At 35.0% G+C, this 24,080-nt stretch overlaps 1 protein-coding gene across 2 annotated transcripts; it reads left to right on the forward strand.

Annotated features, from left to right (window-relative positions):
* Positions 1 to 5,026: 5,026 nt before the first annotated feature.
* Positions 5,027 to 21,657, forward strand: LOC120069165 (protein TRIGALACTOSYLDIACYLGLYCEROL 3, chloroplastic). 2 transcript variants are annotated; one of them, XM_039020839.1, is made up of 10 exons: positions 5,028 to 5,642; positions 6,266 to 6,394; positions 14,283 to 14,378; positions 14,496 to 14,573; positions 17,929 to 17,990; positions 18,149 to 18,224; positions 18,838 to 18,945; positions 19,747 to 19,922; positions 20,023 to 20,107; positions 21,224 to 21,657. In XM_039020839.1, exons 1-10 carry the CDS (start codon positions 5,445 to 5,447, stop codon positions 21,260 to 21,262), a joined length of 1,047 nt encoding a protein of 348 aa, XP_038876767.1. In that variant the 5' UTR covers positions 5,028 to 5,444; the 3' UTR covers positions 21,263 to 21,657. The 2 variants fall into 2 exon arrangements, with proteins under 2 accessions (XP_038876768.1, XP_038876767.1); XM_039020840.1 differs by lacking the exons at positions 17,929 to 17,990; positions 18,149 to 18,224 and having other exon boundaries at positions 5,027 to 5,642.
* Positions 21,658 to 24,080: the final 2,423 nt, after the last annotated feature.

The raw sequence follows: 24,080 nt of genomic DNA on the forward strand, positions 1-24,080 counted from the left end.
ACGTCCCCTAGCTGCTCTATTTATATTGGTCCCAAAATCACCAATGTTTGACACTTCATTCTTGCATGTCCAGTTGTCCTCAGCATGTATGTGCCAACGCATCTCCCTTGACACCTCATTGCATGTTGGCTAAAGTGTCTTCAATTTTCATAGGCCAACGCATAGCCTTCTTATGAGGTGTTATTCCCACATTTGCATGCCCTACCACCTGTCTCTTATACACATCTAGATGTGTATAAGAGACAGATACGATCGTTTAGTGCCAACCTACACGATCGTCCAGCATTCGTGCATATCTACACGATCGTCTAACGCTTCATCCAATCGTTTACTTAATTGAACTATCGTTTAGTTCTTAGTGCATCGTCTACACGATCGTCTAACACTTCCTTCAATCGTTTACTTAATTGAACTACCGTTTAGTTCTAAGTGCATCGTCTACACGCTGTCTCTTATACACATCTAGATGTGTATAATACACGATCGTCTAACGCATCGCTTAGCTCCGCACATCTGCTATATGATCGCCTACCTCATCGCGTAGCGCCACTCATCTGCTAGACGATCTCTTACCTCTGTCTCTTATACACATCTAGATGTGTATAAGAGACAGTCGCTTAACGGCACACACGTCTACACGATCGTCTAACGCTTCCTCCGATCATTTACTTAATTGAACTATCGCTTAGTTCTTGGTTCCTGTCTCTTATACACATCTAGATGTGTATAAGAGACAGGTTTACCCCTCATCGCTTAACGGCACACACGTCTACACGATCGTCTAACGCATCGCTTAGCTCCGCACATCTGCTATATGATCGCCTACCTCATTGTTTAACTCCCCACGTTGCTATACAATCATCCAGTGCCCACCTACACGATCACCTACCTCATCGTGTAGCGCCGCTCACTTACTATACGATCGTCTACCTCATCGTGTAGCACTACTCAATTGCTACACGATCGTTTGTCCAGTGCCTTGCACTCAACATTTCGCTCTCTACTCCTTCTCACACATGAGCAACTCTTGGCAATGCCTCTTGCCAATACTTCGGCCAATCATGCGTCCAACCTTACAAACACAAGGTTGCCTTCTCATCTTATGCGTTAACGTCTCCTCATTCAACGCATGGTTCCTTTTTTATTTACACTTAGCCAAATTTCACCAATTAAGGCTTAACTCAAAACTAATTCAAGAAAAATCTATTTGACACTTAGAAATTTTCTTCTCTTCGACATAGGATTTAACTTTCACTTAATTAATTCCTGCTTGGAAATCTGGGTTTCACACATAAAGACCTCCAAAACTCACCCGAAAGAACCCAACTTACCCAAAATTTCACCCAACTCCAGGATTCGGCGAAAATCCAAAGGGATGGCGACGGTTGATGAAGAAATCGATGGATCTGGTGGAGTCAAGTGACTGGCCGGATCTGGGACAGGGGCGGTGCGGCTGGCTGGACGACATCGACCGGCACAGCGCGAGGGCTGGGCAACTCAACGGCGGGAGGTGGTTGGGGGCACGAGGGTTGGCTCGAACAAAACGGATCCGACGAGCGGACAACCACGACATCACTGGGCGAACAGTCACAGATTTGGTGGCTTGGCTTTCGGAGCTACACGCAGAGGCTTGGCGGCCAATGACTTAACTGGAGAAGAGCTACCTACGAACGGAGCGACGAGCGACGGCGTTTGGTCGACGCGGACGGCTGGTGTCGACGGCGAGGGAGAGGGGAGGCTGGCGGCACAACTCAAAACGAGAGATGGGGGTTGTCGCTCGTGACGAGAGAGAGATGGATTGACTTTTAAAAGAAAAGAAAAATATGTAAAAATATTTTATTTAAACTTTTCTTTAATTAATTTAATTTTATTTTATTCTATATATTTTATTCATTCTTATTTTATTCTTTCCTTCAACACACGTATTTAAAATCCTTTTCTTTTCCTTTTCAAAACTCAAATTTCAAAATAAAATAATTCTCCCATTATAACTTCAATTTCCGACATTAACTTAAAAATTAAATTAATTCGACATAATTCACAAATTTTCCTTTAAACAAAACTAAATTTCAAAATTAACAAAAATGTCCTCAAATATTATAAAAATACTGAATTTAAGTTACGAACAACTCGGATTGTTACATTAATGTAATTAGACTGCTTAATGATTCTTTTAACTTCCGTATTTTGCATGTTTACTCTATCAGTCTGTAATAGATGGATAAGGATGAGTATCTTATTCTGGTGACACTACGAATACGACCCGCTTTGTAGATGTTACAATTGTTGTAAAGTTCTATAAATAATGTGATTCTGATCATTCATGTAGAGACATGTGAGTGGGAGTGTTCTATACAAAAGGGTTTGTATAAGACTGGACCATGAAATGAATATAGTCTTATTATATAACGCTGTTAATAATAAAGACTTACATTTCACCAGGATGATTATAAGTGACATGACCTGAATCCTGAGTAAACTGTGAACTGCCTGTGTATGGGTAAGAGTGACCAGATCCCTGAATCAATAAGCCTACCATTTTGGAGATTCATCTGATTGGAGTTGGGAACACAACTACACAAGAAGGAATTCACTCATTCCCCAACATCAGGGTAAGTAGATAAATTGATCCCTTAAGGGCTGATTCTGGGGCTTGAACAAAGTGGCACCACACTTTCTCCTGGCTCAAGAGGGATTGTTCATAGTTGGACTATGATTTATTGTTCATTAGAGAAATCAATGGTACTTAAGGAGTTAGATGCGACTATAGGGACAAAACGATAATTTTGGCCTAAGTGTACTTATAGACAATTTGTGAAAGGTCAGTGCACTATTGACTGGTTATATCTAATAGACACATAAATATATCTGTAGTGCAAAGAGTGTAGTTGTCAGTCTTTAGTTGAGTGACCAACAGTTAATGGATGTTGAGTAATTTAATTAAAGGAGTTTAATTAATTATTCAAGTACCATTGGAGCTTCAATCTATAAGTCCATAAGGTTCCATTTGTAGCTCATCAGAGATTATTGAGAATTAATTTTGAATTAATTTGTATTGTTCAATTTTTTCGAGGAATTAATTATATATGATATAATTAATTTAGGATCCATCTGTAGTTGATCAGGGATTATTGAGAATTAATTTTGGATTAATTTGAATTGTTCAATTTATTCGAGGGATTAATTATATGTGATATAATTACTATAATGTATTTGATACATTATAATATAATGTTTATTTGAGAGGAATTAAATATTTGAATATGATTCAAATATTAATTGTATGGATGAGATTCATATAATTAAATTTGATATAAATTTGATTTATATTAAATGCTATGAATAATTGAGAGTTTTAAAACTATAGATTATATTACATTTGATATAATGTAAACTATAAACTATGTGTTATATTTGATGTAATAAGTTAGTTATTATATATATATATATATATATTAATTTTATTTTAATTTAAAGGGAGGGAGTTACAACTTCCCTTCCCTTATTGCTATCAAGAAAAGACGTGTGGTTGTGGGAAATGGTTAATCGATTTTCTTCACATAAGTTTTTATAGAAACTCTCTGAGCTCTGGCTTCTTGATCTCCCAGTAAGTACACACAACCCTCTCATCCAAAAATCTCTCCCTCTCCCAAAATTAATAGAGCCCACACAACTCTGCTAATTCAAATCCTAAGGAGAATACATAAGGCTCACTGTTGGTGATGTCCACTTTGGGATTGCTATATTTTTTGTTTGAGGAGATTTGAATTGTTCGTGATTGGATCGAGGAGGAATTTGTGAAGAATCGGTTCTTCAAGAGTAAGTGTTATTTCTAACCTTAATTCCTTCTTTAGAAGCATGCTGTAAAATATTATCTGTAATTTACATAATTTGAGATCTCTATATTTTTAATTCTGTGAGATTTGAGAATTGGGATCGATCCCCGCTTCTGCTGCGGACCTCACATTCCTTCAGCTAGGACCTGAGTTAGTGCAGACCATAAATGAGGCAATATAGAAGATCAGAGCACGTATGCAAATAATTTAGAGTAGACAAAAAAGCTACGCCGCTGTTAGGCTTAAAGACCTGGAATTTGATGCTGGTGATAGGATGTTTTCTAAAGCAACTCCTATGAAAGGTGTCTAAAATTTGGAAGAAAGGGAAAGCTAAGTATACGATTTATGGGGCCTTTTGAGGTTTTGGAGCGAATTGGCCCTGTAACTTATCGGTTGGTGTTGCCACCATCTCTTAATGTATACCCTGACCCTAGTATGTATTGGTGTTACTTACTGGATATTTTGTACTCATTCTTTATTATGTTTCTTTTTCAAGTAAAGGTAAGAACACACCGACGAATGATAGGCGGAATACGTGATCGTGCCATTGGGACCAGTCAAATACTTTTGCTCATGTATTTTTCTATGTTTTCATCTTTTAAACTTAGTCCGTTGATGAATTTAGAGAATTTTCAGTTTTTATACTTTTGGCTATTTTAGATAATATTTATTGGTGATGTTTTATTTTCTTTTATTTAATTAAGGGTATCATGTTAAATGAATTTTAGTTTTTTTACTTTTAATAAAAGTTAATTATGTTATAGCATTTACTTGGTTTTTGTCGATTCATGAAAAGTGTCGTTTTGAGGAGAATGCATATGTATAGTAATAACCTAGCATAAGTCTTAGGGGATCGGGTCGTTACATATAAACCTGGAAATATCGATTGAAAAGATTTAATAGTATAAATAAAATTTTTAAAACTAAAAAAACCAAAAAAAAGAAAAGGAGAATTTTCAAAAATAGAAAAATAAAGTAAACTATTTACACAAAATAACAAATTATGAAGTCAATCAATGTCTATTTGTGATAGAAGAGATAAAAGTTTATCACTAATACTATGTGATAGATACCATTAGAAATTTATCAGTGTTTTAATTTTTTTTATTATTTTTATAAATAATTTGACATTTTTTAATTTCTTAAAAAAGAAAAAATGAACTGATGAAGTGAAAGAGGAAACAAGGCTAACGTCTCATCACAAACCCAGTTAATCACGTCACCGCCGTAAGCATACGACGGGGAATTAATCAGCAAACAAACGTTTTCAAATTCTTTGTGGGTTTCTTTCAATTCGTTAAGTTTCTGTACATTCCAATCTCTTTTCTTTCATTTCCCAAATCGTTTTCCGTATGAGTTCTGCCTCATTTCGAGTTCATTCTTAAGCTCAAGTTCGTTAAACTATCTTTAGCTTGAGTTGCAGGATTAAATCGAGTTTTGAGGGGGGGTTTTTGCTCATAACCCTATTTGGGTTTCTTTAAATTTGTGAAGTTCCGATTGCATTGAAACTACTAAGTTAGTTGGAGGCTGATTTTAGACTGGTTGAATCGTGGGTCAGCTTCAAAATCTCAAAATTCATCTACCCTTTAACGGGTCAATCCTGGTAATATGGTTTCTATATCGGGTTCCGTGTTCTTTCCATTAACTGTACCCAATTGTTCCGCTCGATCGCGTAAAGTAGCTGTTCTCGATGCGCACAATTCGTTTTGTTGTAAGAAAAAGGACCAGAGAAGGATTGTTGTATGTAATTGCATTGCGCCTCCGCCTTACTTCAAGAGTGATGGATCATCTGCTGTGAATTCCAATGTACATCATTAACTTTTTTTATTTATTTCTTTGTGTTTTTTCTATTAGCTGCGCCCTGTGTATTTGATGGATACTTTCGTGCTTATGATTGTTCCTTGAATTGGTCGCATCGCTGAATTTTAATTGCTGTGATTGTGTTCAATACGCGTTATTGAACTGGGATGCTGTTGTTCTCTCTAATCGATGTTTTAATGTGTCTTGAAACTCTATGATTTTCCCAATATTGTGCACTTTCTTTCTGTTTAATTGCTTCTTCTGTGGTCCCTGCTCGTCTTGGCCACAGTTTATATAGGTTCAGTAGTCCAGTTTATATATGATTGTTCATAGTGTTTTTTTCTCCCTTTTTATTTTATTGCCATCTCAGCTGTCAGTTTAAGCATCCATAATCAGCGATTAGATAGTTACTTTCTAGCTTTGTTTACTTTGACTATGCACTTGCCTTCAGTGAGTATATCTTTTTCCCAACTTCAGTTGAAATTTTTGTTCGTTTAATATTTTTGTACTGTCGTTATGTCCATTGCCAGAAATAAGTATCTCCTTACTTTATGAATACAATTTTACTTTTCTGATTTATTTATCATTTGTATATTATGGTTCATATTTAACAAGGATTATATTTTCAGGACTCATTTAGATCAGAACATTTAAGCCCAGATAATGAGGACAAGGATGAGTCTGATGTTCTTATTGAGTGTAGAAATGTCTACAAATCATTTGGAGAAAAACATATATTGAGAGGTGTGAGCTTCAAGGTGATTCTCATTTCTGTATATGTAGTTCATTTCCTTTTTCAGTTTTATTCAATTTCTTTCTTTTGGTATATAGATATAAGCGATTTCTTTTTGGCTCATAAAATAAGGTATTATAGGAACATTTTAGTTCTTTAGTAAAACGGGGATATCTAAGTACAAGTGTTCTATGTAGACTAATCATTTACTGTTCTTTTCTGCTTATATATGTGTCTTAATGTGCTAATTTTAATTATTATTTAATAAATTTTGTTTAATCTTATCATGGTTTATGAGTTACACTGTTAGAAAATGAATGTGTTTGTACTGTTTTTTTTTACCGGATTATCAAATAAATTGTTGTCATTGATAAGAGTTTTAATCTCATGTAAAACTTATAAAATAATTCTTATCCTCTCTATCCCATGCATATGGTAATCAAACATAACCTTGTAGGTTCTGGTTAGTCATTCAGTGGAATGAGGTGGAAGGGTTGTGATTATTGTAGTTCCAAATACATTTTTCTGCTATTAGTGAACTTCTTTTAAGCCTTCATGGATGTTCCTTTTCCTCTTTTCTTTGGTCTTTTATTATATATTCATCTCAATGAACATAACTTTGGAAATACTCTAGTTGTTTAGTCATATTTTCTACAATGTCCAATAATTAATGTTGGAAATAAGGGACTTAGTTGATTGTTTATAGTCTCGGGGGTATTATAGTTATTTACTTGACCCTATTTTTCTTTCCTTTTTTGTATTTAGGCTTGTTTGAGCCTAAAAATAAGAATCCTCTTGTATCTCTCACATTATGAAAAAATTAATAAAACGGAAATTCTATCGTGGTTTTTTCTCCCTGTTCTAGGGTTTTCCACGTAAACCTTGTGTCTCCTCTTTCTCCCTTTCTCTCGTTTAACATGGTATCAAAGCATGTTGACGAAATCCTAGCTGCCATCGGCGAAGACCAACTGGTGCAAGATAACCTTAGTGCTGCACCAACACCGCTTCCGTCACGGCCGCTGATGGAGCCTTCGACCGCCGCTGCCATTGCCATTCACACTGCCGTTGATTGGTATCTTCGATCGCTGAAAATACATCCTCAACAACAGCAAATTGGGAATCCTAGCGTCGCCAACTTTACTCCTAGCGTTGCCGTCGCCACCTCTAGTCCTGCCACTGCTGCCTTTGGTCCCATTGCCTCCAGCCACTTCATCCAGTCACCGGAATCTGAAGCCGGTGCTACTGGATCTTCCACGCATCACCGAGACAAGTCCGTAATCGAGAGTGATGTGCCACCAGCCGCCTATAACAGCTTGCTGCCGCCTGGGTTCCCCCATCCGCCGCCGTCAAGCTATGAACATCACGGGTCCATGGGTCTTTCCCTGGAAAAGGTTCAACAATAGTTAGCTGATCTTCAAGCGAGTTTTTTACAACAAATTGCCGCTCTTGGGGCAACCCTAGGTGCTTTCACAACCACAAACTTAAATTCAATAATTCAAGTGTATTGAATTTAGATGTTCCTTCCGGTTTATCGATGTATCCAAAGAATCAGATAACCTCTTTTCCTCCTTTAACTACTACAAATTATTTGTCTGGTTCTATGGGAAATTCCACAGGCTTAACTGCAGGAGAAAATTTAAACGGCTAGAATTATTTCTCCTGGTCTCAGTCTATTAAAATAGCCCTTGAAGGGCATCACAAGTTCGGTTATTTGACTAGCGAGATACCCAGACCTAGACCAGGAGATCCTCGAGAGCGCATTTGGAAAGGAGGACTCCTTACTACGATCACTACTAATTAATAGTATGGAGTCTCAGATAGGGAAACCATTGTTGTATGCTACCACCGCTCGAGATATCTGGGAATGTTAAGAAATTATATTAAAAAATGCAGAATGCATCTCGCCTTTACACTATGTGCAAACAAGTTCATGAGTGCAAATAGGGGACGATGGATGTCACTTCGTACTTTAATAGACTATCCCTAATCTAGCAGGAGATGGACTTATGTCACGAAATTATTTGGGATTGTCCGTGTGGAGGTGTAGTATTCCAAAATTGAGGAAGTAGATTGGATATATAATTTTATAGTTGGTTCGAACTCCTAATTCGATGCAATGCGAGGCCGTATACTGGGCTAGAGACTTATACCCTCTCTTATGGAAGTGTGCTTTGAGGTTCGCCTTGAGGAAGATAAATCTAGTGCTATGAACATCACTACTGTGTCACCTATTAATTCTGCTGCTTTTAGTGCGAAATTATCTGGTAATGATGGTGACAAGCACAATGAGAAACATACTCCAGTGTGTGAATATTGCAAAAAACCCTGACATACAAAGGAACAATGTCGGAAATTACATGGTAGACCACCGAATGGTAGAAGATGCCCTCCGAATGACAAGTCCAATTCCGACCACGCACTTGTGAGTGAATCTGCGAATGCTTTTCAGTCACAACCTCAGGTGAATTGTCAAAGTGACTTTACTGTCCCTTCTCTTGGGGCAATTGCTCAATTAGTTACATCACAACCCTCAAGTCTCCTAAGTATAAATGACACTAAACCATGGATACTTGATTCAGGGGCTATGACACTAAACCATGGATACTTGATTCAGGGGTTACAAATCATGTAACCAGGTCATTTGATAACTTCCTATCGTATCTTCCAAGTTCTGGTAATGAAAAGATCAGAATTGCATATTGGTCTTTTGCTCCTATTGCAGGCAATGGTCATATTTCTCCATTCCATGGTTTAACTTTATAGAATGTGTTGCATGTACCTAAAATATCTTACAATTTGCTATTTATTAGTAAGATAACCTGAGATCTAAATTGTCAAGTTGCCTTTTCACTGAATAATGTTTTCTTTTAGAACTTGAGCTCGGGAAAGATGATTGGCACTGCCTGGCACAATAGAGGACTTTACTTCCTTGATAATGATGCTTCTTCTAGGAACAACTATAGGACTAGTTTGTTATCTTCATATTTTCAACTTCAGAAAAAGATTGTATGTTGTGGTATTTTCACCTTGGTCATTCAAATTTTCAATATATGAAATTTTTATTTTCTTATTTATTTCATAAAGTTGATGTCTCTTCTCTTTCTTGTGATGTGTGCATTCATGCAAAACAACATGGGGTCACCTTTCCTCTCAGCCCTACAGACCTTTTAAGCCCTTTAATCTTATTCATAGTGATGTTTGGGATCCCTCTAGTGTTACCATCTCTTCAGGAAAATGTTGGTTTGTGACATTTATCGATGATCATACCCGTCTTACGTGGGTCTTTCTTCTCATTGACAAATCAGAGGTTTCGTCGATCTTTTAACAACTTTACACCACTATTGAGACTTAGTTCATTACTAAAATTGCTATTCTTTGAAGTGATAATGGTCCTGAATTTCTCAATAATACTCTTCATGAATTTTTGTCTTCCAAAGGCATTGTTCGCCAAAGTTTGTGTACCTATACACCTTAACAGAATGAAGTGGCTGAGAGGAAAAATCGTCACCTCCTTGAGGTTACTCAGTCTCTCATGCTATATATCTCTCTTCCATCTTATTTGTGGGGAGATGCTATTCTTACTGCAGCTCATCTTATTAACCAAATGCCTTCTCGTGTTCTCCAACTCCAAACCCCTCTTGATTGCATCAAGGAGTCGTACCCGACCACACGACTCATTCCTGATGTTCCTCTCCGGGTTTTTGGATGTTCTGCCCTTGTCCATAGTCATGGCCCTAACCAAACTAAGTTTACCCCTCGTGCTAAAAAATGTGTCTTCCTTGGATATCCTCTTCACCAACGAGGTTATAAATGCTTCTATCCTTCTTCCCAGAAATACTTTATCTCCATGGATGTCACATTCCTTGAGGATAAACCCTTCTTCCCTGTTAGCATCTTCATGAGGAGAGTACTAGTGAAGAGACTAACTGGTCAACATCTTGATTCCCTATTGATCTTCCTGAGCCCATCTTGAGTTCCAATGACACTGTTCTACCTACTAAACAGGCCCCTTGCTAACATACTACAGGAAGAATCTCATAAAGGAAATTGTGTCCCCTACTGTTCCACCGGCTCCAGTCCATGAATTTGAACCAACAAAAGCTCAAGGTACTATTGAATGTGTCCATAATAATAACGATTTGTGTGTTGAGGATGATATTGTGGATGTAACTGAAAATGACAGGACTGATGTGTTAGTTCAAGAGAATAACAGGGTGGCAGACAGTGATGAGACTACAATAGAAACACAAGAGAGTGAAATTCTACCCCAGCCTGAAACATGTGATCATAATTCTACTGTAGGTGGGAAAGTAGATGAGAAGTCAAACAAACTTGGAGATTATGATGCTTCTCTTAACATGCCAATTGCCTTGAGAAAGGGCACCAAGTCTTGCACTAAGTATCCTATGTATAACTTTCTATCTTACAGTAATCTGTCTTCTAAGTTCAGGGTTTTCACTGCCAGTCTTGACACAACAACAATACCAAAAAACGTACATGTGGCTATGGATATTCTAGAGTGGAAGACTACTGCTATGGAAAAAATGAGAGCTCTTGAAAAGAATAATACGTGGGACCTTGTTACTCTCTCAATAGGACAAAACAGTTGGATGCAAGTGGGTGCTCACTCTGAAGTATAAATCTGATGGTACTTTAGATAGGTACAAGGCCAGACTTGTAGTGAAAGGATTTACTTAGACTTATGGGGTAGACTATTCAGAAATTTTCTCTCCTGTAGTGAAGTTAAACACGATTTGGGTTCTTCTCTCTGTTGCAGTAAATAAAGATTGGCCTCTCCACCAACTTGATGTGAAAAATGCCTTTCTAAATGGTGATTTAGAAGAAGAAGAAGTGTATATGAGCCATCCTCCAGGCTTTGAAGCTCAGTTTGATCATCAGGTGTGTAAACTTAGGAAGTCCTTGTATGGTTTGAAACAGTCCCCGAGAGCTTGGTTTGAAAGGTTTACTACTTTTGTTAAGTCCCAAGGGTTCACTCAAGGACACTCTGACCATACATTGTTCAAAAAAAGGTCAGTGTCTGGAAAAATTGTTGTCCTAATCGTGTATGTGGATGATATTGTCTTGTCAGGAGATGATATTGATGAGATCACTAAACTAAAAAAGAAAATGGCGGATGAGTTTGAAATCAAAGACCTCGGAAATCTAAAGTACTTCTTTGGAATGGAAGTGGCCAGATCAAGGGAAGGAATCTCTGTCTCACAACGAAAGTATAATCTTGACTTGTTAAAGGAAACAGGTATGACTGGATGTAGACCTGTTGACACTTCTATAGAATTCAAAGCTAAACTGGGAGATTTTGTTAACAAAGTTTAAGTTGATAAAGAAAGGTATCAACGTCTAGTGGGAAAGTTAATTTACTTATCACATACCAGACCAGACATTTTCTATGCTGTCAGTGTTGTCAGTCAGTTTATGCAAGCACCTTATGAAGAACATATGGAAGTTAATCGAATTCTGAGATATTTGAAAAGCACTCCTGGTAAAGGTCTAATGTTAAGAAAAACTGATAGGAAATGCATTAAGGCCTATACGGACTCTGACTGGGCAAGATCAATGGTTGACAAAAAGTCTACCTCAGGGTACTGTACCTATGTGTAGGGTAACCTAAGTATAGTTGCTAGAAGTAGTGTAGAGTCTGAATACAGAGCTATGAGTTTGGGAATTTGTGAAGAAATCTGGTTGAAGAAAGTATTGTCTGATCTTCATCAAGATGGTGTCTTACCTATGAATCTCTATTGTGATAATAAAGCTGCTATAAGCATCGCCAATAATCCAGTACAACATGATCGAATGAAACATGTGGAGATTGACAAACACTTTATCAAAGAGAAACTGGACAATAGCAGTATATGTATTCCATATATTCCATCAAATCAACAAGTTGCAGATGTTCTCACTAAAGGGTTACTCAGGTAAAATTTTGACTTTGCGTTAGCAAGTTGGGTTTGATTGATATCTACGCCCCAACTTGAGGGGGAGTGTTGTAAATAAGGGACTTAGTTGTGTTTATAGTCCCGAGGGTATTATAGTTATTTACTTTACCATATTTTTCTTTCCTTTTTTGTATTTAGGCATGTTGGAGCTAAATAAGAATCCTCTTGTATCTCTCATATTATGAAAAAATTAATAAAATGAAGATTTTTTATCGTGGTTTTTTCTCCCTGTTCTAGGGTTTTCCACGTAAACTTTGTGTTTCCTCCGTTGAATAGTATGGCAGATAGTGAAAAATGCAGTAACGAAGACTTATTCAATGCGTCAAGTGGTTATTGGATGCTTAATTATTAGAGAAGTCCATTACATGACACAAAGTTTGTAGAGAGACGTTCATGTGACGATCGAGGAGTTCCTCCTCTATCCGCTAGAGAGAAAGACTCCTTTTTGTGGTTTGCTGGGGTGTGTGCGGTTGTTTGAGATTTTGGAGGGAGAAGAATGATAGAGTGTGTAGAGGTAGGGACAGGGGCCTTGTGAGGTATGGTCTTTGGTGAATTTCATTTGTCCCTTTGGGTTGAAGCTTTTTTGTAACTATTCTTTAGGAAACTTTTTACTTAACTGGAACCCCTTCCTTTAGATTGGGTGTTTTATTGGGAAGGTTTTTGTACGCCCCTGTATTCTTTTGTTTTTTCTCAATGAAAGCAGTTTATATTAAAAAAAAGCTCTACTGATATCGACTCAAGAATACAGTAGTTGGATAGGTTGGGTTAAATTTTTTTTGTTAGATCTCTATTGATTTTTTGGTGTCTGTGGATAGCCATAACTCTTGACTGTAAGGTTATGTGGAAGAAAGGTTTCTAGTAAGTCAAGTCCATTACCCTTGGTGGTATTATTACTAAGGATGGGTTAATTAGAGAAATTTGATGAGGTTAATTAGAGAAGTCTACTTGTCAATTGTTATGTTCTGTGCAGAAATTAGGAGGAATTTGATCGGTTACTCCCTCTGTGCCCCTCTTCTATGAGATTATGGTGGAATATGTTTGAGTAATTATTCTTAGATCTTATTTGTTAGACTGGGACCCTTTCACTAGGGTGCTCTGCTCTATGGACTTGGTTTTTTGTGTGCCTTTATATTCTTTCATTTTCCTTGAATGAAAGTTGGTCTCTTATAAAAAAGAATGGTGGAATATGTTCGATGTTTTTCACTTCTTAGTGGGTATTCAGAGGAACAGGGAAAAAATCAAGGGTAAAAGGAAGTACAGCTGTGTTTTATCTTGCAGTTCTTTTTGGAAAATTTTGATTGAGAGATGAATTCCATGACAGTGAGAGGGCTGGAGGATGTTTGAGATGTTATCATTTGCTTTACCTCCTTTTGGTGTATTCTACTTCTATCCAATTTTTTCCAGTTCTATAACTTCTTTTATCATTGCAAACGAGTAAATTTTCATGCAATCCCCATACCTCTACTTCAATGCTTTTCATCTTTTTTGTATTCCAACAAAATGTGGTTCCTAGTTTAAAAAGGAAAAAAAGAAAAAGGAAAAAAAGAAAAAAAAATCAGCTAACTTTGGAGAGCTTAGCAACGTGAAGGAAGAAACAACCTTGGAAGGGGATAAATGGTCTGCTTGTTGTTAGTGGAAAAGTACGTACGCACATATCATATATTCTCTCTTTTATCTGAATTTGCTTCCAAAGACATTTTTGGGTTTTATAAATGGTTATTTCCAGGGTTGTCACCCTTCTCTGTCTTGACTATTAATTGCATCTCATACAATGGTATAGTGTTGTACTGTTTCCTAACTATTCTTCAGCTTCGTATCCCACACTACAGAAAAGGACACTAGTCACCCCACATCAAGATTCTCACAGCTCTTCTATCAGCTTTATCTCTGTTTTTATATTTATTAATTTTTATTATCTTTAAAAATATTATACTTCCTCTCTTATTTCTATTTGTATAGATTAGACATGGAGAAGCCGTGGGAGTCATTGGGCCTTCTGGTACTGGAAAGTCTACGATACTGAAAATCATTGCAGGTCTTCTTTCTCCAGACAAGGTAAATAATTGTCTTTGATTTCACATTGCATTTTGCTTATGTTCAGTTGGACCATATATATTCCAGATTTCCAGGTATTTATGGTTCTCATAATTCGATTTCTGGTATTGTGAACAGGGAGAGGTATATATTCGAGGTAGAAAACGATTTGGTTTGATCGATGATGAGGAGCTATCTGGTCTTCGAATTGGATTGGTTAGAATTGTCTTTAACTTGAATATAATTCTAGAAGTTACATGAAAAATGACTTTTTTTTTTTTTCATAGAAATATACCGTGAGAACGGAGAGTATACCTGACTTAATCTAAAAATTGTGAAAAGGTTATTAGGTTCAATTTTACAAATCAAAGAATTGTAGAAAGCTTTAATAGGTTACCTTTTTGGTGTTTCAAGTTCCATTTCTTTCTAGGAATAACTTTCTTTTTTGAATTTCATTATTAAGCAGATGTGATATTAAGGTTAAAATACTATTTTGATTCTTGTACTTTGATGCTTGTTCTATTTTGGTCCCTATACTTCCAAATGTTCAATTTTGGTCACTATACTTCGAATGAAGCTTGAAATTGGTCCCTGCCATTAAATTAGAATAAAAAAGCAGGTGAGTTGCCAAACAAAAATAATAAAATAATGTAATTTTTTTTTTTTGAACTTTTCAATTCCTCTCTTTTCCCCTCCCATCCTCTCCTCCTTCTCCATTTTCATCTTCTCCCTCACTCTTTCTCCTTTCCCTTTCTTTTTCTACTTTTTCTCTTTGTTTTTCTTCTTCTCTGGCACCGACAAAGCCGTGTTGAAGTCATTGTTGGCTTGGATGCTCGCCGTCGACAAGAAATTTTTGATTGATGCCGTCGTCGAGTAGCTATATACATAGCTTGAATGGAGATCTCTTTCTTTTAACTATATATGGTACTAAATAGAGAGAAATCATGCTAAAAATGAAAACCAATGTGTTTGCCTTCTACTGAGGTATTATGAACCTAAAAGTTATTCTCTGAGTTTGTTAAGTGAAAACAAATTTCCGGATGGTAATTTGGTAGAAAGAAGATTTCAATTCATTCTTTTTTTCTCAAATAAACTCGAAAAATCTAACAAACCCATTGAATCTCACACTTAAAATCATACAATTTTTTATTAGCACAAGGTTTCTTGAGATCCATCTCAAATTCCTTTCTCTATTTTAAACTTGTTTTCTTTCTTTACCCATTTGAATTTCTTGAGATTCATTTCAAATTCCTCTACGATGCCAATATGGCTTGCCAGTACTGGAGAATAAGAAAGAAAAGGAGAAAAGAAAAAGAAAGAAAGAAAGAAAGAAGTGGAAGTGAGAAAGAGTGAGAGACAAGATGAAGATGGAGAAGGAGGGATGGGAGGGGAAAAGAGAGAGGAATTGAAAAGTTCTTTAAAAAAATTGATTTTTTAAGTCTACTATGAAATTTTCTATCATGTTTTACATTATCTTATTATTTTTGTTTGCCATTGCAGCTAGTTTCTTATTTCATTTTAATGGTAGGGACCAAATTTAAGCTTTGTTCAGAATACAAGGACCAAAATTGAACATTTAGAAGTATAGGACCCAAAATAGAAAAAGCATCAAAGTACAGGGATCAAAATGGTATTTTAACCTATTATTAGCTGACTTGCTAAAGAATAAATAATTTTAACTATTGAACTACAATTATGGATTAATGTCGTTTCCTGCTGAATTATGGTTTGAAAGAAACCAAAAGGTGTTCCATGATAAATTCCTTCAGTGGTCAGACCGATTTGAAATTGCAAGGATCAGTGCCTCTACCTTGTGTCTTCTTTCCAAGGTGTTTGGGAATTTTTCCATCTAAGATATTTGTTTGAATTCGGGGGCGTTTGTCTTTTCAGCTTTGCTTATTTTATGTCTTAGGTTAGTGTTCTTGTTATTATGTTTGTCTCATCATTTTCTTTGAATATTTTTTTTCTTGTATTTGGAGCATTAGTCTCATTTCATTAAATCAATGAAAAGTTATGTTTCCTTAAAAAAAAAAAAAAAACTATTTAACTATAATTTTTTCTTTGAGAAACCCAACTTTCATTTGAGTACAAGGCACACAAAAGGACAACCCAACCAGAGAGGCCAAGCATCTAGGTATACAAAAAGGGGCCTCCAATTCAACATAATAATGCAAGGGTACTTACAAACATCATTCTGTTACCATATCTCAAATTGATGTCTTCAACCTAGTTAACAACCACGCCTCCTCCTAAGGTCTCTCCTGATCCTTGAAGTTTCTATTATTCCCCTCCATCCAAATACTTCAATGGACAACAAAGAAACAAGCCTGCCACAGAAACCAACCCTGAAAAGGCTAATATGTTGAAGAATCTCCTTTACCATAGAGTTACAACCTCTGCTCCTATTTAAACGTAAATATAAAAATCATTCTATTTAAAAATGTAGATTTTCTTTAATTAATTGAAAATATGGTACATGAATCAGGCGAACAAGTAAACTTTCATATATGAATATCTAAAATTTTCTGAAGAACTACTTTGACACTATTATGTCATAAGAATACTATGAAGATACTAGCTTGGTATTGATATAAATTAGATCCATACCCCATCAAGTTATGTTCTTGGGATTAGTGGTGATTTAACATGGTATCAAAAGAGGTCCTAGTTATGCTGTTATTTTCTCCCCTAACTCATCTTGATAGAATCACATCAAGCATCACTCATTGGTTCTTTCTTTTGGTGATAGCATCTGGGAACCACGCCCTTTACGGTTTGAAAATTCTTGGCTTCATATTACATCTTTTTGTGTGATAGTTGAGGACTGGTGGAACCCAAATCCTTTAGTTGGTTGGCCTGGACATGGTGTAATGATGAAACTGAGAGGTTTGAAAATTGGGAATGAAACAAAACACATCGTCTTGAAGTTTCAAAGTTACATTACCTTTGTCTCAACTTCATTTTTTTAGACAACATTGAAGATGAGTCCCTTAACTGATAATCAGATTGTTTCTCGTTGGTTGCTCTGGAACAGATTGAATTGTTGATTGTGATTCTGAGTCAAATAATACTTTCTCATTTACTCTAGAGAGCCATTGGCCTTTTAAAGATGAAGATTAGGGTAAACTAGAGTGAGCTAAAGATAGGAATAAGATCTAAAATGGAATCTAAATAATGAAATTGTTTCTTGGTCTAATAAAAATCAATGTCATTTTCTCTCCTATATTAATTGGGAACCACTCATTAGGCATTGTATGAATTTTCAAGCCCACAATTAAGGAGTAGTGTTAAATTATTGATGCAAATTAAATTTATAATGGCTTATCATCTTAAGCTTTTAGGTTACTTTGTGATTTAAAAATTCTTGATTTACAGAAGTTTCATATTTAAGTGAGTAAGTAGAATGGGGTTAAATTGGGTAATTGGGTTAAATTGGCTATTACCTAATTAACCCTATATTCCTTGTTTATCATGACTCTAAAAGCTTATTTTTGGATGGTAAATCACATACCCTTAAGTTTCTTTTTACTCCTTAAAATGTTTGTTCGTTCATTTTTTTTTTTGCCTGTAGGTTTTTCAGAGTGCGGCACTTTTTGACTCGTTAACTGTTCGACAAAATGTTGGTTTTCTTTTGTAAGAGACTTATTTCATTAAAAAGTTCTTGACAGTTGTCACAATTTCATTATTTTTTTCACGAACATAGTGCCTGTAAAGTTTTTCAGCATTAACCGCTGAAGGGTGGTTCAATAGAATAAGGTTTCATTTCATTTGTATTCTTGTCTACTGCTTAGGTATGAAAATTCGAGCTTGTCTGAAGAACAAATTTCAGAATTGGTAACTGAGAACTTAGCTGCTGTTGGGCTGAAGGTTTGCCTCTCATGTATTTATATGATGATGCATGCTTAGCAAATGATAGTCATCTTGTAGCTTCCAAGTTCCCTTGCTATTAAACATCCTACTAAGATACAAACATAAGTATCTCCATCAATGTAACCCACTGACATGTCTTGTTCCTTTTTTTTCTTTAATAAAAAAATGGAAACAACCACTTTCATTGAGGACAAAAATGAAAGAATACAAAGGTATACAAAAAACCAGTCCACAAAAGAAAAGCACTCCCTCTACAAGAAGGGACTCGAACTATGCAAAATAGCTCCTATGGAGTAATTATCGCCTTCGAATCTGAAGCCCACAAAAAAACATGAAAATGAACGAGGGACCGAACCTAACAAGGGTCCTCGACCCTTCTAAAGACCCTACCGTTACACTCACCCCAAAGAACCCACAAAATAGCGCACACCCCATTTCACCACAGAAAGCAACTCCTCTCTGTGGGGGGGGGGGGGGGGGGTGGTCTTCAAAGCACAGACTGACATCTGACATGTCTTGCATACACTTCCTCAAATCTCCAGTATGTTTGGATATAGGCTGTGCTTCAAAATTTTCTGATATTTCATTTTTTAACCTTTTATTTTGTTAGGGAGTTGAAGATCGGTTACCTTCTGAATTATCAGGTGGAATGAAGAAACGAGTTGCTTTAGCTAGGTCTATAATTTTTGATAACACAAGGAAAGAAATTGAGCCAGAGGTATCTCCTTTATTTCTGTATGGTTATATAATATATTATTAAGTTATTGAGGTATTTCAATGTTTTATGTGTTTCTTCACATTATACAGCCTTGTCCAACTTTTGATGAAAATGGAACTAAACATCTTATGGCATTTTAAATTTTTTCTGGTGATGTCTGACTTGATGGTTGGCAGACTTAGCTCTAAGGTGCAAAATAGGAAGTAAATATTATTGTTAATCCGGCTGGTTTTAGAAATCTCAGAATATTTTTAATCTGGTTCCTTTATTATGCTGGGGGTTGCTTTTATATGGTTTCATTTAATTTGCAGTCAAACTTGGTTAGAGAAGTTGTAATCATATTATTGAATTCTCCTTCTAATTCCTCTCTCCTGTTCTCTCCTTCGCTCTACTCCTATTTATTGCATCCACTCTATTTTCTTAGGCCTAACGTCACTGGATTATTATAAGAATGTTTGCAGGTTCTTCAGGTCAGTTTGGTCAGACTTTTGGATGGTGAAAAGCGTTTTTAAGCCTTATTAAAAACACTTTAAAATTTTCATAGTATTAACCAAAAGCGATTCTGAAAATTCTATAATAATTTAAAACACATTTCAAGTGTTCTTTTAGTGAGTGCTTTCTTCCATAAGTAATTATAAAGGGATGCTAGAGATGCTTTCGGTATTAGTTGGACCTTTCCTTTGTGAACAATATCATAAACTAAAATAACTTTTTTTCATGACACGCAATATTGTTCTCATTTTCCAACGGCGAAAAGCTTGCTTCATGACACTGACTGTGATTACAATCACTTGGAATCAGGTGCTCTTGTATGATGAACCAACTGCTGGACTGGACCCAATTGCATCAACTGTTGTTGAAGATCTTATACGTTCTGTACATATTAAGGGTGAGGATGCTAGTGGGAAACCTGGGAAGATTGCATCTTATATTGTAGTCACCCACCAACACAGTACCATCAGGAGAGCTGTTGACAGGTTACAATTTTAACTGTTGTTTTACAAGCTCTTGCTGCTTATAAGATATAAATGATTTTACTGGCAAGTCCTTGAAAGAACAAAATTTGATATTTTGTAGGTTATTATTTTTATATGAGGGAAAGGTGGTCTGGCAAGGAATGACCGATGAATTTACAACATCTACAAATCCAATCGTTCAACAGGTACAGAAAAAAAGGTCTTGATTGACATATTTTTAGTGGCTTAAATTTTAGAGGTAAGAATGGCTACCACAGTCCTTTCAACTGCTTCGTTGAGTGCCAGAATAATGAGACTTTATGGTATGGGACCTCTGGGTGTTTATGTCTGTTTAAGTAATGTGATTGTGTATTTCATATCACATGTAGTCAAGGCGCAAGATCAAGTTGCTGAACTACAGAAAAGCATTGAAAAATAACTTGGAAGTTAAAATTATGGAAGTATAGCTTAATGAGTTGTTTGAATATAAGCTACATATATTAGAGTAACCACTCGCTGTATTTTTAGATACATGGGCCTTTCAAGGTACATGAAGGTTAGATACATAGGAATTAATACCCTGGGCCGTATTCAGAGACGGTTTCCTTTGGTTCGGGCTGTCTCCTTTAGGCCTGCAGAGGTGCATTATGTGTAGGTGGCACGAGGAGGATATGGACCACTTGTTGTGGGGGTGTTAGTTTGCTCTTACTCTGTGGAGAAATTGCTTTATTTCGTTTGGATAATGTTCGGCTTAAGCTAGGGTTGCAGTGCTACGATTGTGAAGGTGTTCAGTTTTTTCATCGTGCTTTTGTACTCACACCTTGAAGACAATGCTGTCTTTGAAGGGTGGAGTAAAGTAAGGTACTTAATTAGGGATACTAGTACGGTACTAAAAAGGGCATAAGGGTAACTAGTTAGGGAGTAAGTGTATTTTGTTATAAATAGGAGGGTGAGTGAGGGAAAGTGATCCAGGGCTTGGGTTAGCATATTCAAGAGGGGAACATCCAAGTGCCTTTATATTTTGGTTATTTTGTAGTTCTTTATCTTTTATATTTCAACATAATTCAGGTCTTATTGTAGTAAGGAGGTATCTTAATATGCTCCTTAATCACCTGTATCAAGATAAGGGCAGAGTTTGTGGAAGACTTGTTCCTTTGCCATATTATAGGGAATTTGGATAGAGAGACAATAGAATTGGTAAGGAGGTTGCTAGGTTTATCGCGTCTTATGGGTGTCTGTTACCCTCTTTTTGTGTAATTATGAGTCTGGTTTATTATTTTAGTCTATTCTAATTCATATTACAATTTTCTTCTTATTTTCAGTTCGCATCGGGAAGCTTGGATGGTCCGATTAGGTACTAGCAGATACACTCTAATGATCATGTACTTTTAGATTAGACATAGCATGATTCCTAATTCTTTGGAGACAACAGAGTTTAGTTATGGAGAAGACAGGGAGAGAAGTTCTAATGGACTAATTCTTACACATTGCTGAGAAAGAAAACTGGTAGATTAAAGCCCATTCTGTAGTTCTGTTTCCTTGAGAAGGCTTTATATGTCTGTATACTCTCTCTGTTAACATATGCCTTTTTCTTTTGCCTGTCTAGTGTTTCTGTAATCATGGGATATGTGGGGATCATTTTTAATCTTCTGCAAAAGCAAACGAAGAATCTGTAGGCTTGATTGTTTTGGTTTTATCTTTTACCAAATGACAAAGTACAGTGTGAAGGGAATTAAAATATTATTTAACTTACCCATGTTTCATCCAAATATGTACTAACAAAATATATAATCACTTGTCACTTGTCTATAAGAATATGGAAAATATTTATTGATATCTCTAGGACTTCATTTGGTAAGCATGATTTTGGTTTATGAAAATTGTGCTTATTTTCTATTTCTTACTCATGGTTTTGGCATTTCATAGGTAAGCATTTGATTTCTTAGTCAATTTCTAAAAACAAAATTAATTTTTTTTTTTTTTGAAGACTATCAAGTTTTTGAAAATTACTTTCTTAGATTTCAAAATCTGGCTTCGATTTTGAAAAAAAGTTTTGAAGTGTAGACAAAAAATCGTAGAAACTACTAGATGGAAGTGATGTCTATAGGTTTAATTTAAAAAAAAAAAATCAAAAATAAAATTTTATTTGGTAATTATTTGTTTTTTGGTTTTTGCTATTGAATATTATGCTTAGACACTACTTCCCTTTCTAAATTTATTGTTTTATTATCTACTTTTTACTCGTGGTTTAAAAAATCAAGTCAAATTTTGAAAACTAAAAAAATAACTTTTAAAAACTTGTATTTATGTTTTGGTTTTGGCTAAGAATACAACCATTGTATTTGAAGGTTTAATTTTTTTAAGAAAAGAAACGAAATGGTTACCATACCAGGTCTTAACTTTTGGGTTGTCACAACTAAATTTCTTAATTAATAATTATATTAATTTAGATCTTGAAATTTTGTAAGTATATCAATTTACACTATCCTTTAGATTTTATTTAAAAAATATTTTGTGAGACTTATGATTATTTCAATCAAACTTCTAAATTGTCATAAGTGACACAATTTATAGATCATTTATTAATATTGCTTTTGAACATAGTTAATGTATCAATTCTTACACGTGTGTAGACTTCTCTAAATGTCGGATTAATAAAATGGACAATTAAGATTAATGCATGGACAATTTCAAGGAAAATTTTAATTAAGGATTTATTTGTGAAATTTAGAGGTTTAATTCATAAAATTATATTTCACACGATGTTTATCCCAGTAAAACCCAACAGATAGTAGAAATTGTATAATTGTTAGTTCATAATTTTCATTGATTTACCCTAAGTTTAAAGGGTATAAATTGTTATTTTCCCTTAAAACTATTCATGCTTAATTATGTATGATGGGGATGCTATATTTCATTTGCAGGACTAAAAATATCTTCTTGTAATGATTTTTGTATAAAGTGCCAATTTTTAAGAATAACTTCTTCAGAAACAAAAAATTCAAGAACAATATGAAGGTTAGAATATAAATATTCACTTGAGCATAATTCAACTATTCAACTAGTCCTTTAGATTTTTTTTTTTTTTTTTAATTTTTAATTTTTAAAGTAATGTTATTTTAATAAATAATGACAAAATAGAGTGAAATGGATAAATACTAAAAAAATAAGTGAAGTACTCATATGTATTTCATGCATCCCACATGGAGACAATCAATCTAAATGACTGAGTACACATTGTAATAGTGTACTTGGTCCATGACTAGCTTAAGAAATCATGGACTGAGCACACGATTTACCTAGCACGTATCATTTAGACGACAACTTTAGTCGATGAAGTTATTGAGTACTTTATTTTGTAATATTAATAGATTATGAATGAAAGTTATTAGTATTTATTGTGCTATGAAGTATTTTATGTGTGTAAATTTTAACTAAACTTGAGTACTTGAACTAAAATTTGTCAAAAACTAATTAATTCAAAATTTATTTTTGAGAAAAAGTTACTTTTTTTTATAGCCATGAGGTAAAGCTATGGAAAGGTTTATATAACAAAAATGAAATGTTATGAAAAGGTTATTATAACAATTAGAAAATATTAAATAACATTACTATAGTATACAATTACAACTATAAATACTATATATAGAGTTGAAAAAAGGCTATTGTATGTTAAAGATAACACATTATTTTAGCTATATAAACATATTATAGCTTTAATAAAAAAATATTATCAAATGTTTTTATAGCAACGTATATAAGCTATTTTTTCATACTATAATAGCATCCATTATAGCTTTAGAAAAACACTATAGAAAGTCCCAGACTTTTAATAACATGGGCTGTCAGGACCTTCGAAAAAAACGATTATATTATCATGTAGTTGAGTGTCATTGTTAGTTCTTTTTTCCTCTGGTAAGACATCATTTCATTCACCTACATAAATTTATAATATATATATATATACCAACAAATATATATATTTTTAGAAACCAACAATAGTGAATATTAAGCAAATATAGAAAATGTTTAATAGATATAGATAAATAAGCTTGGCAAATAACATACCAATGGTCACTTTATCAAATGACCATGCTACTGTAGTCCCAAAAGTTTCTTCAAAACACGTCATTTCTGATGTAGGCCTCCACAAATATGCGTTGGGTTTCTTTAATACAC

Source organism: Benincasa hispida, unplaced genomic scaffold (assembly GCF_009727055.1).
Source record: "Benincasa hispida cultivar B227 unplaced genomic scaffold, ASM972705v1 Contig261, whole genome shotgun sequence".
Lineage (NCBI taxonomy): Eukaryota > Viridiplantae > Streptophyta > Magnoliopsida > Cucurbitales > Cucurbitaceae > Benincasa > Benincasa hispida.

Coding starts and splice junctions, on each gene's coding strand:
- LOC120069165 (XM_039020839.1), top strand. CDS start 5,445: ATGGTTTCTATATCGGGTTCCGTGTTCTTTCCATTAACTGTACCCAAT. Junction 14,379..14,495: donor GTCTTCTTTCTCCAGACAAG/GTAAATAATTGT, acceptor TATTGTGAACAG/GGAGAGGTATATATTCGAGG. Junction 17,991..18,148: donor CAAAATGTTGGTTTTCTTTT/GTAAGAGACTTA, acceptor TCTACTGCTTAG/GTATGAAAATTCGAGCTTGT.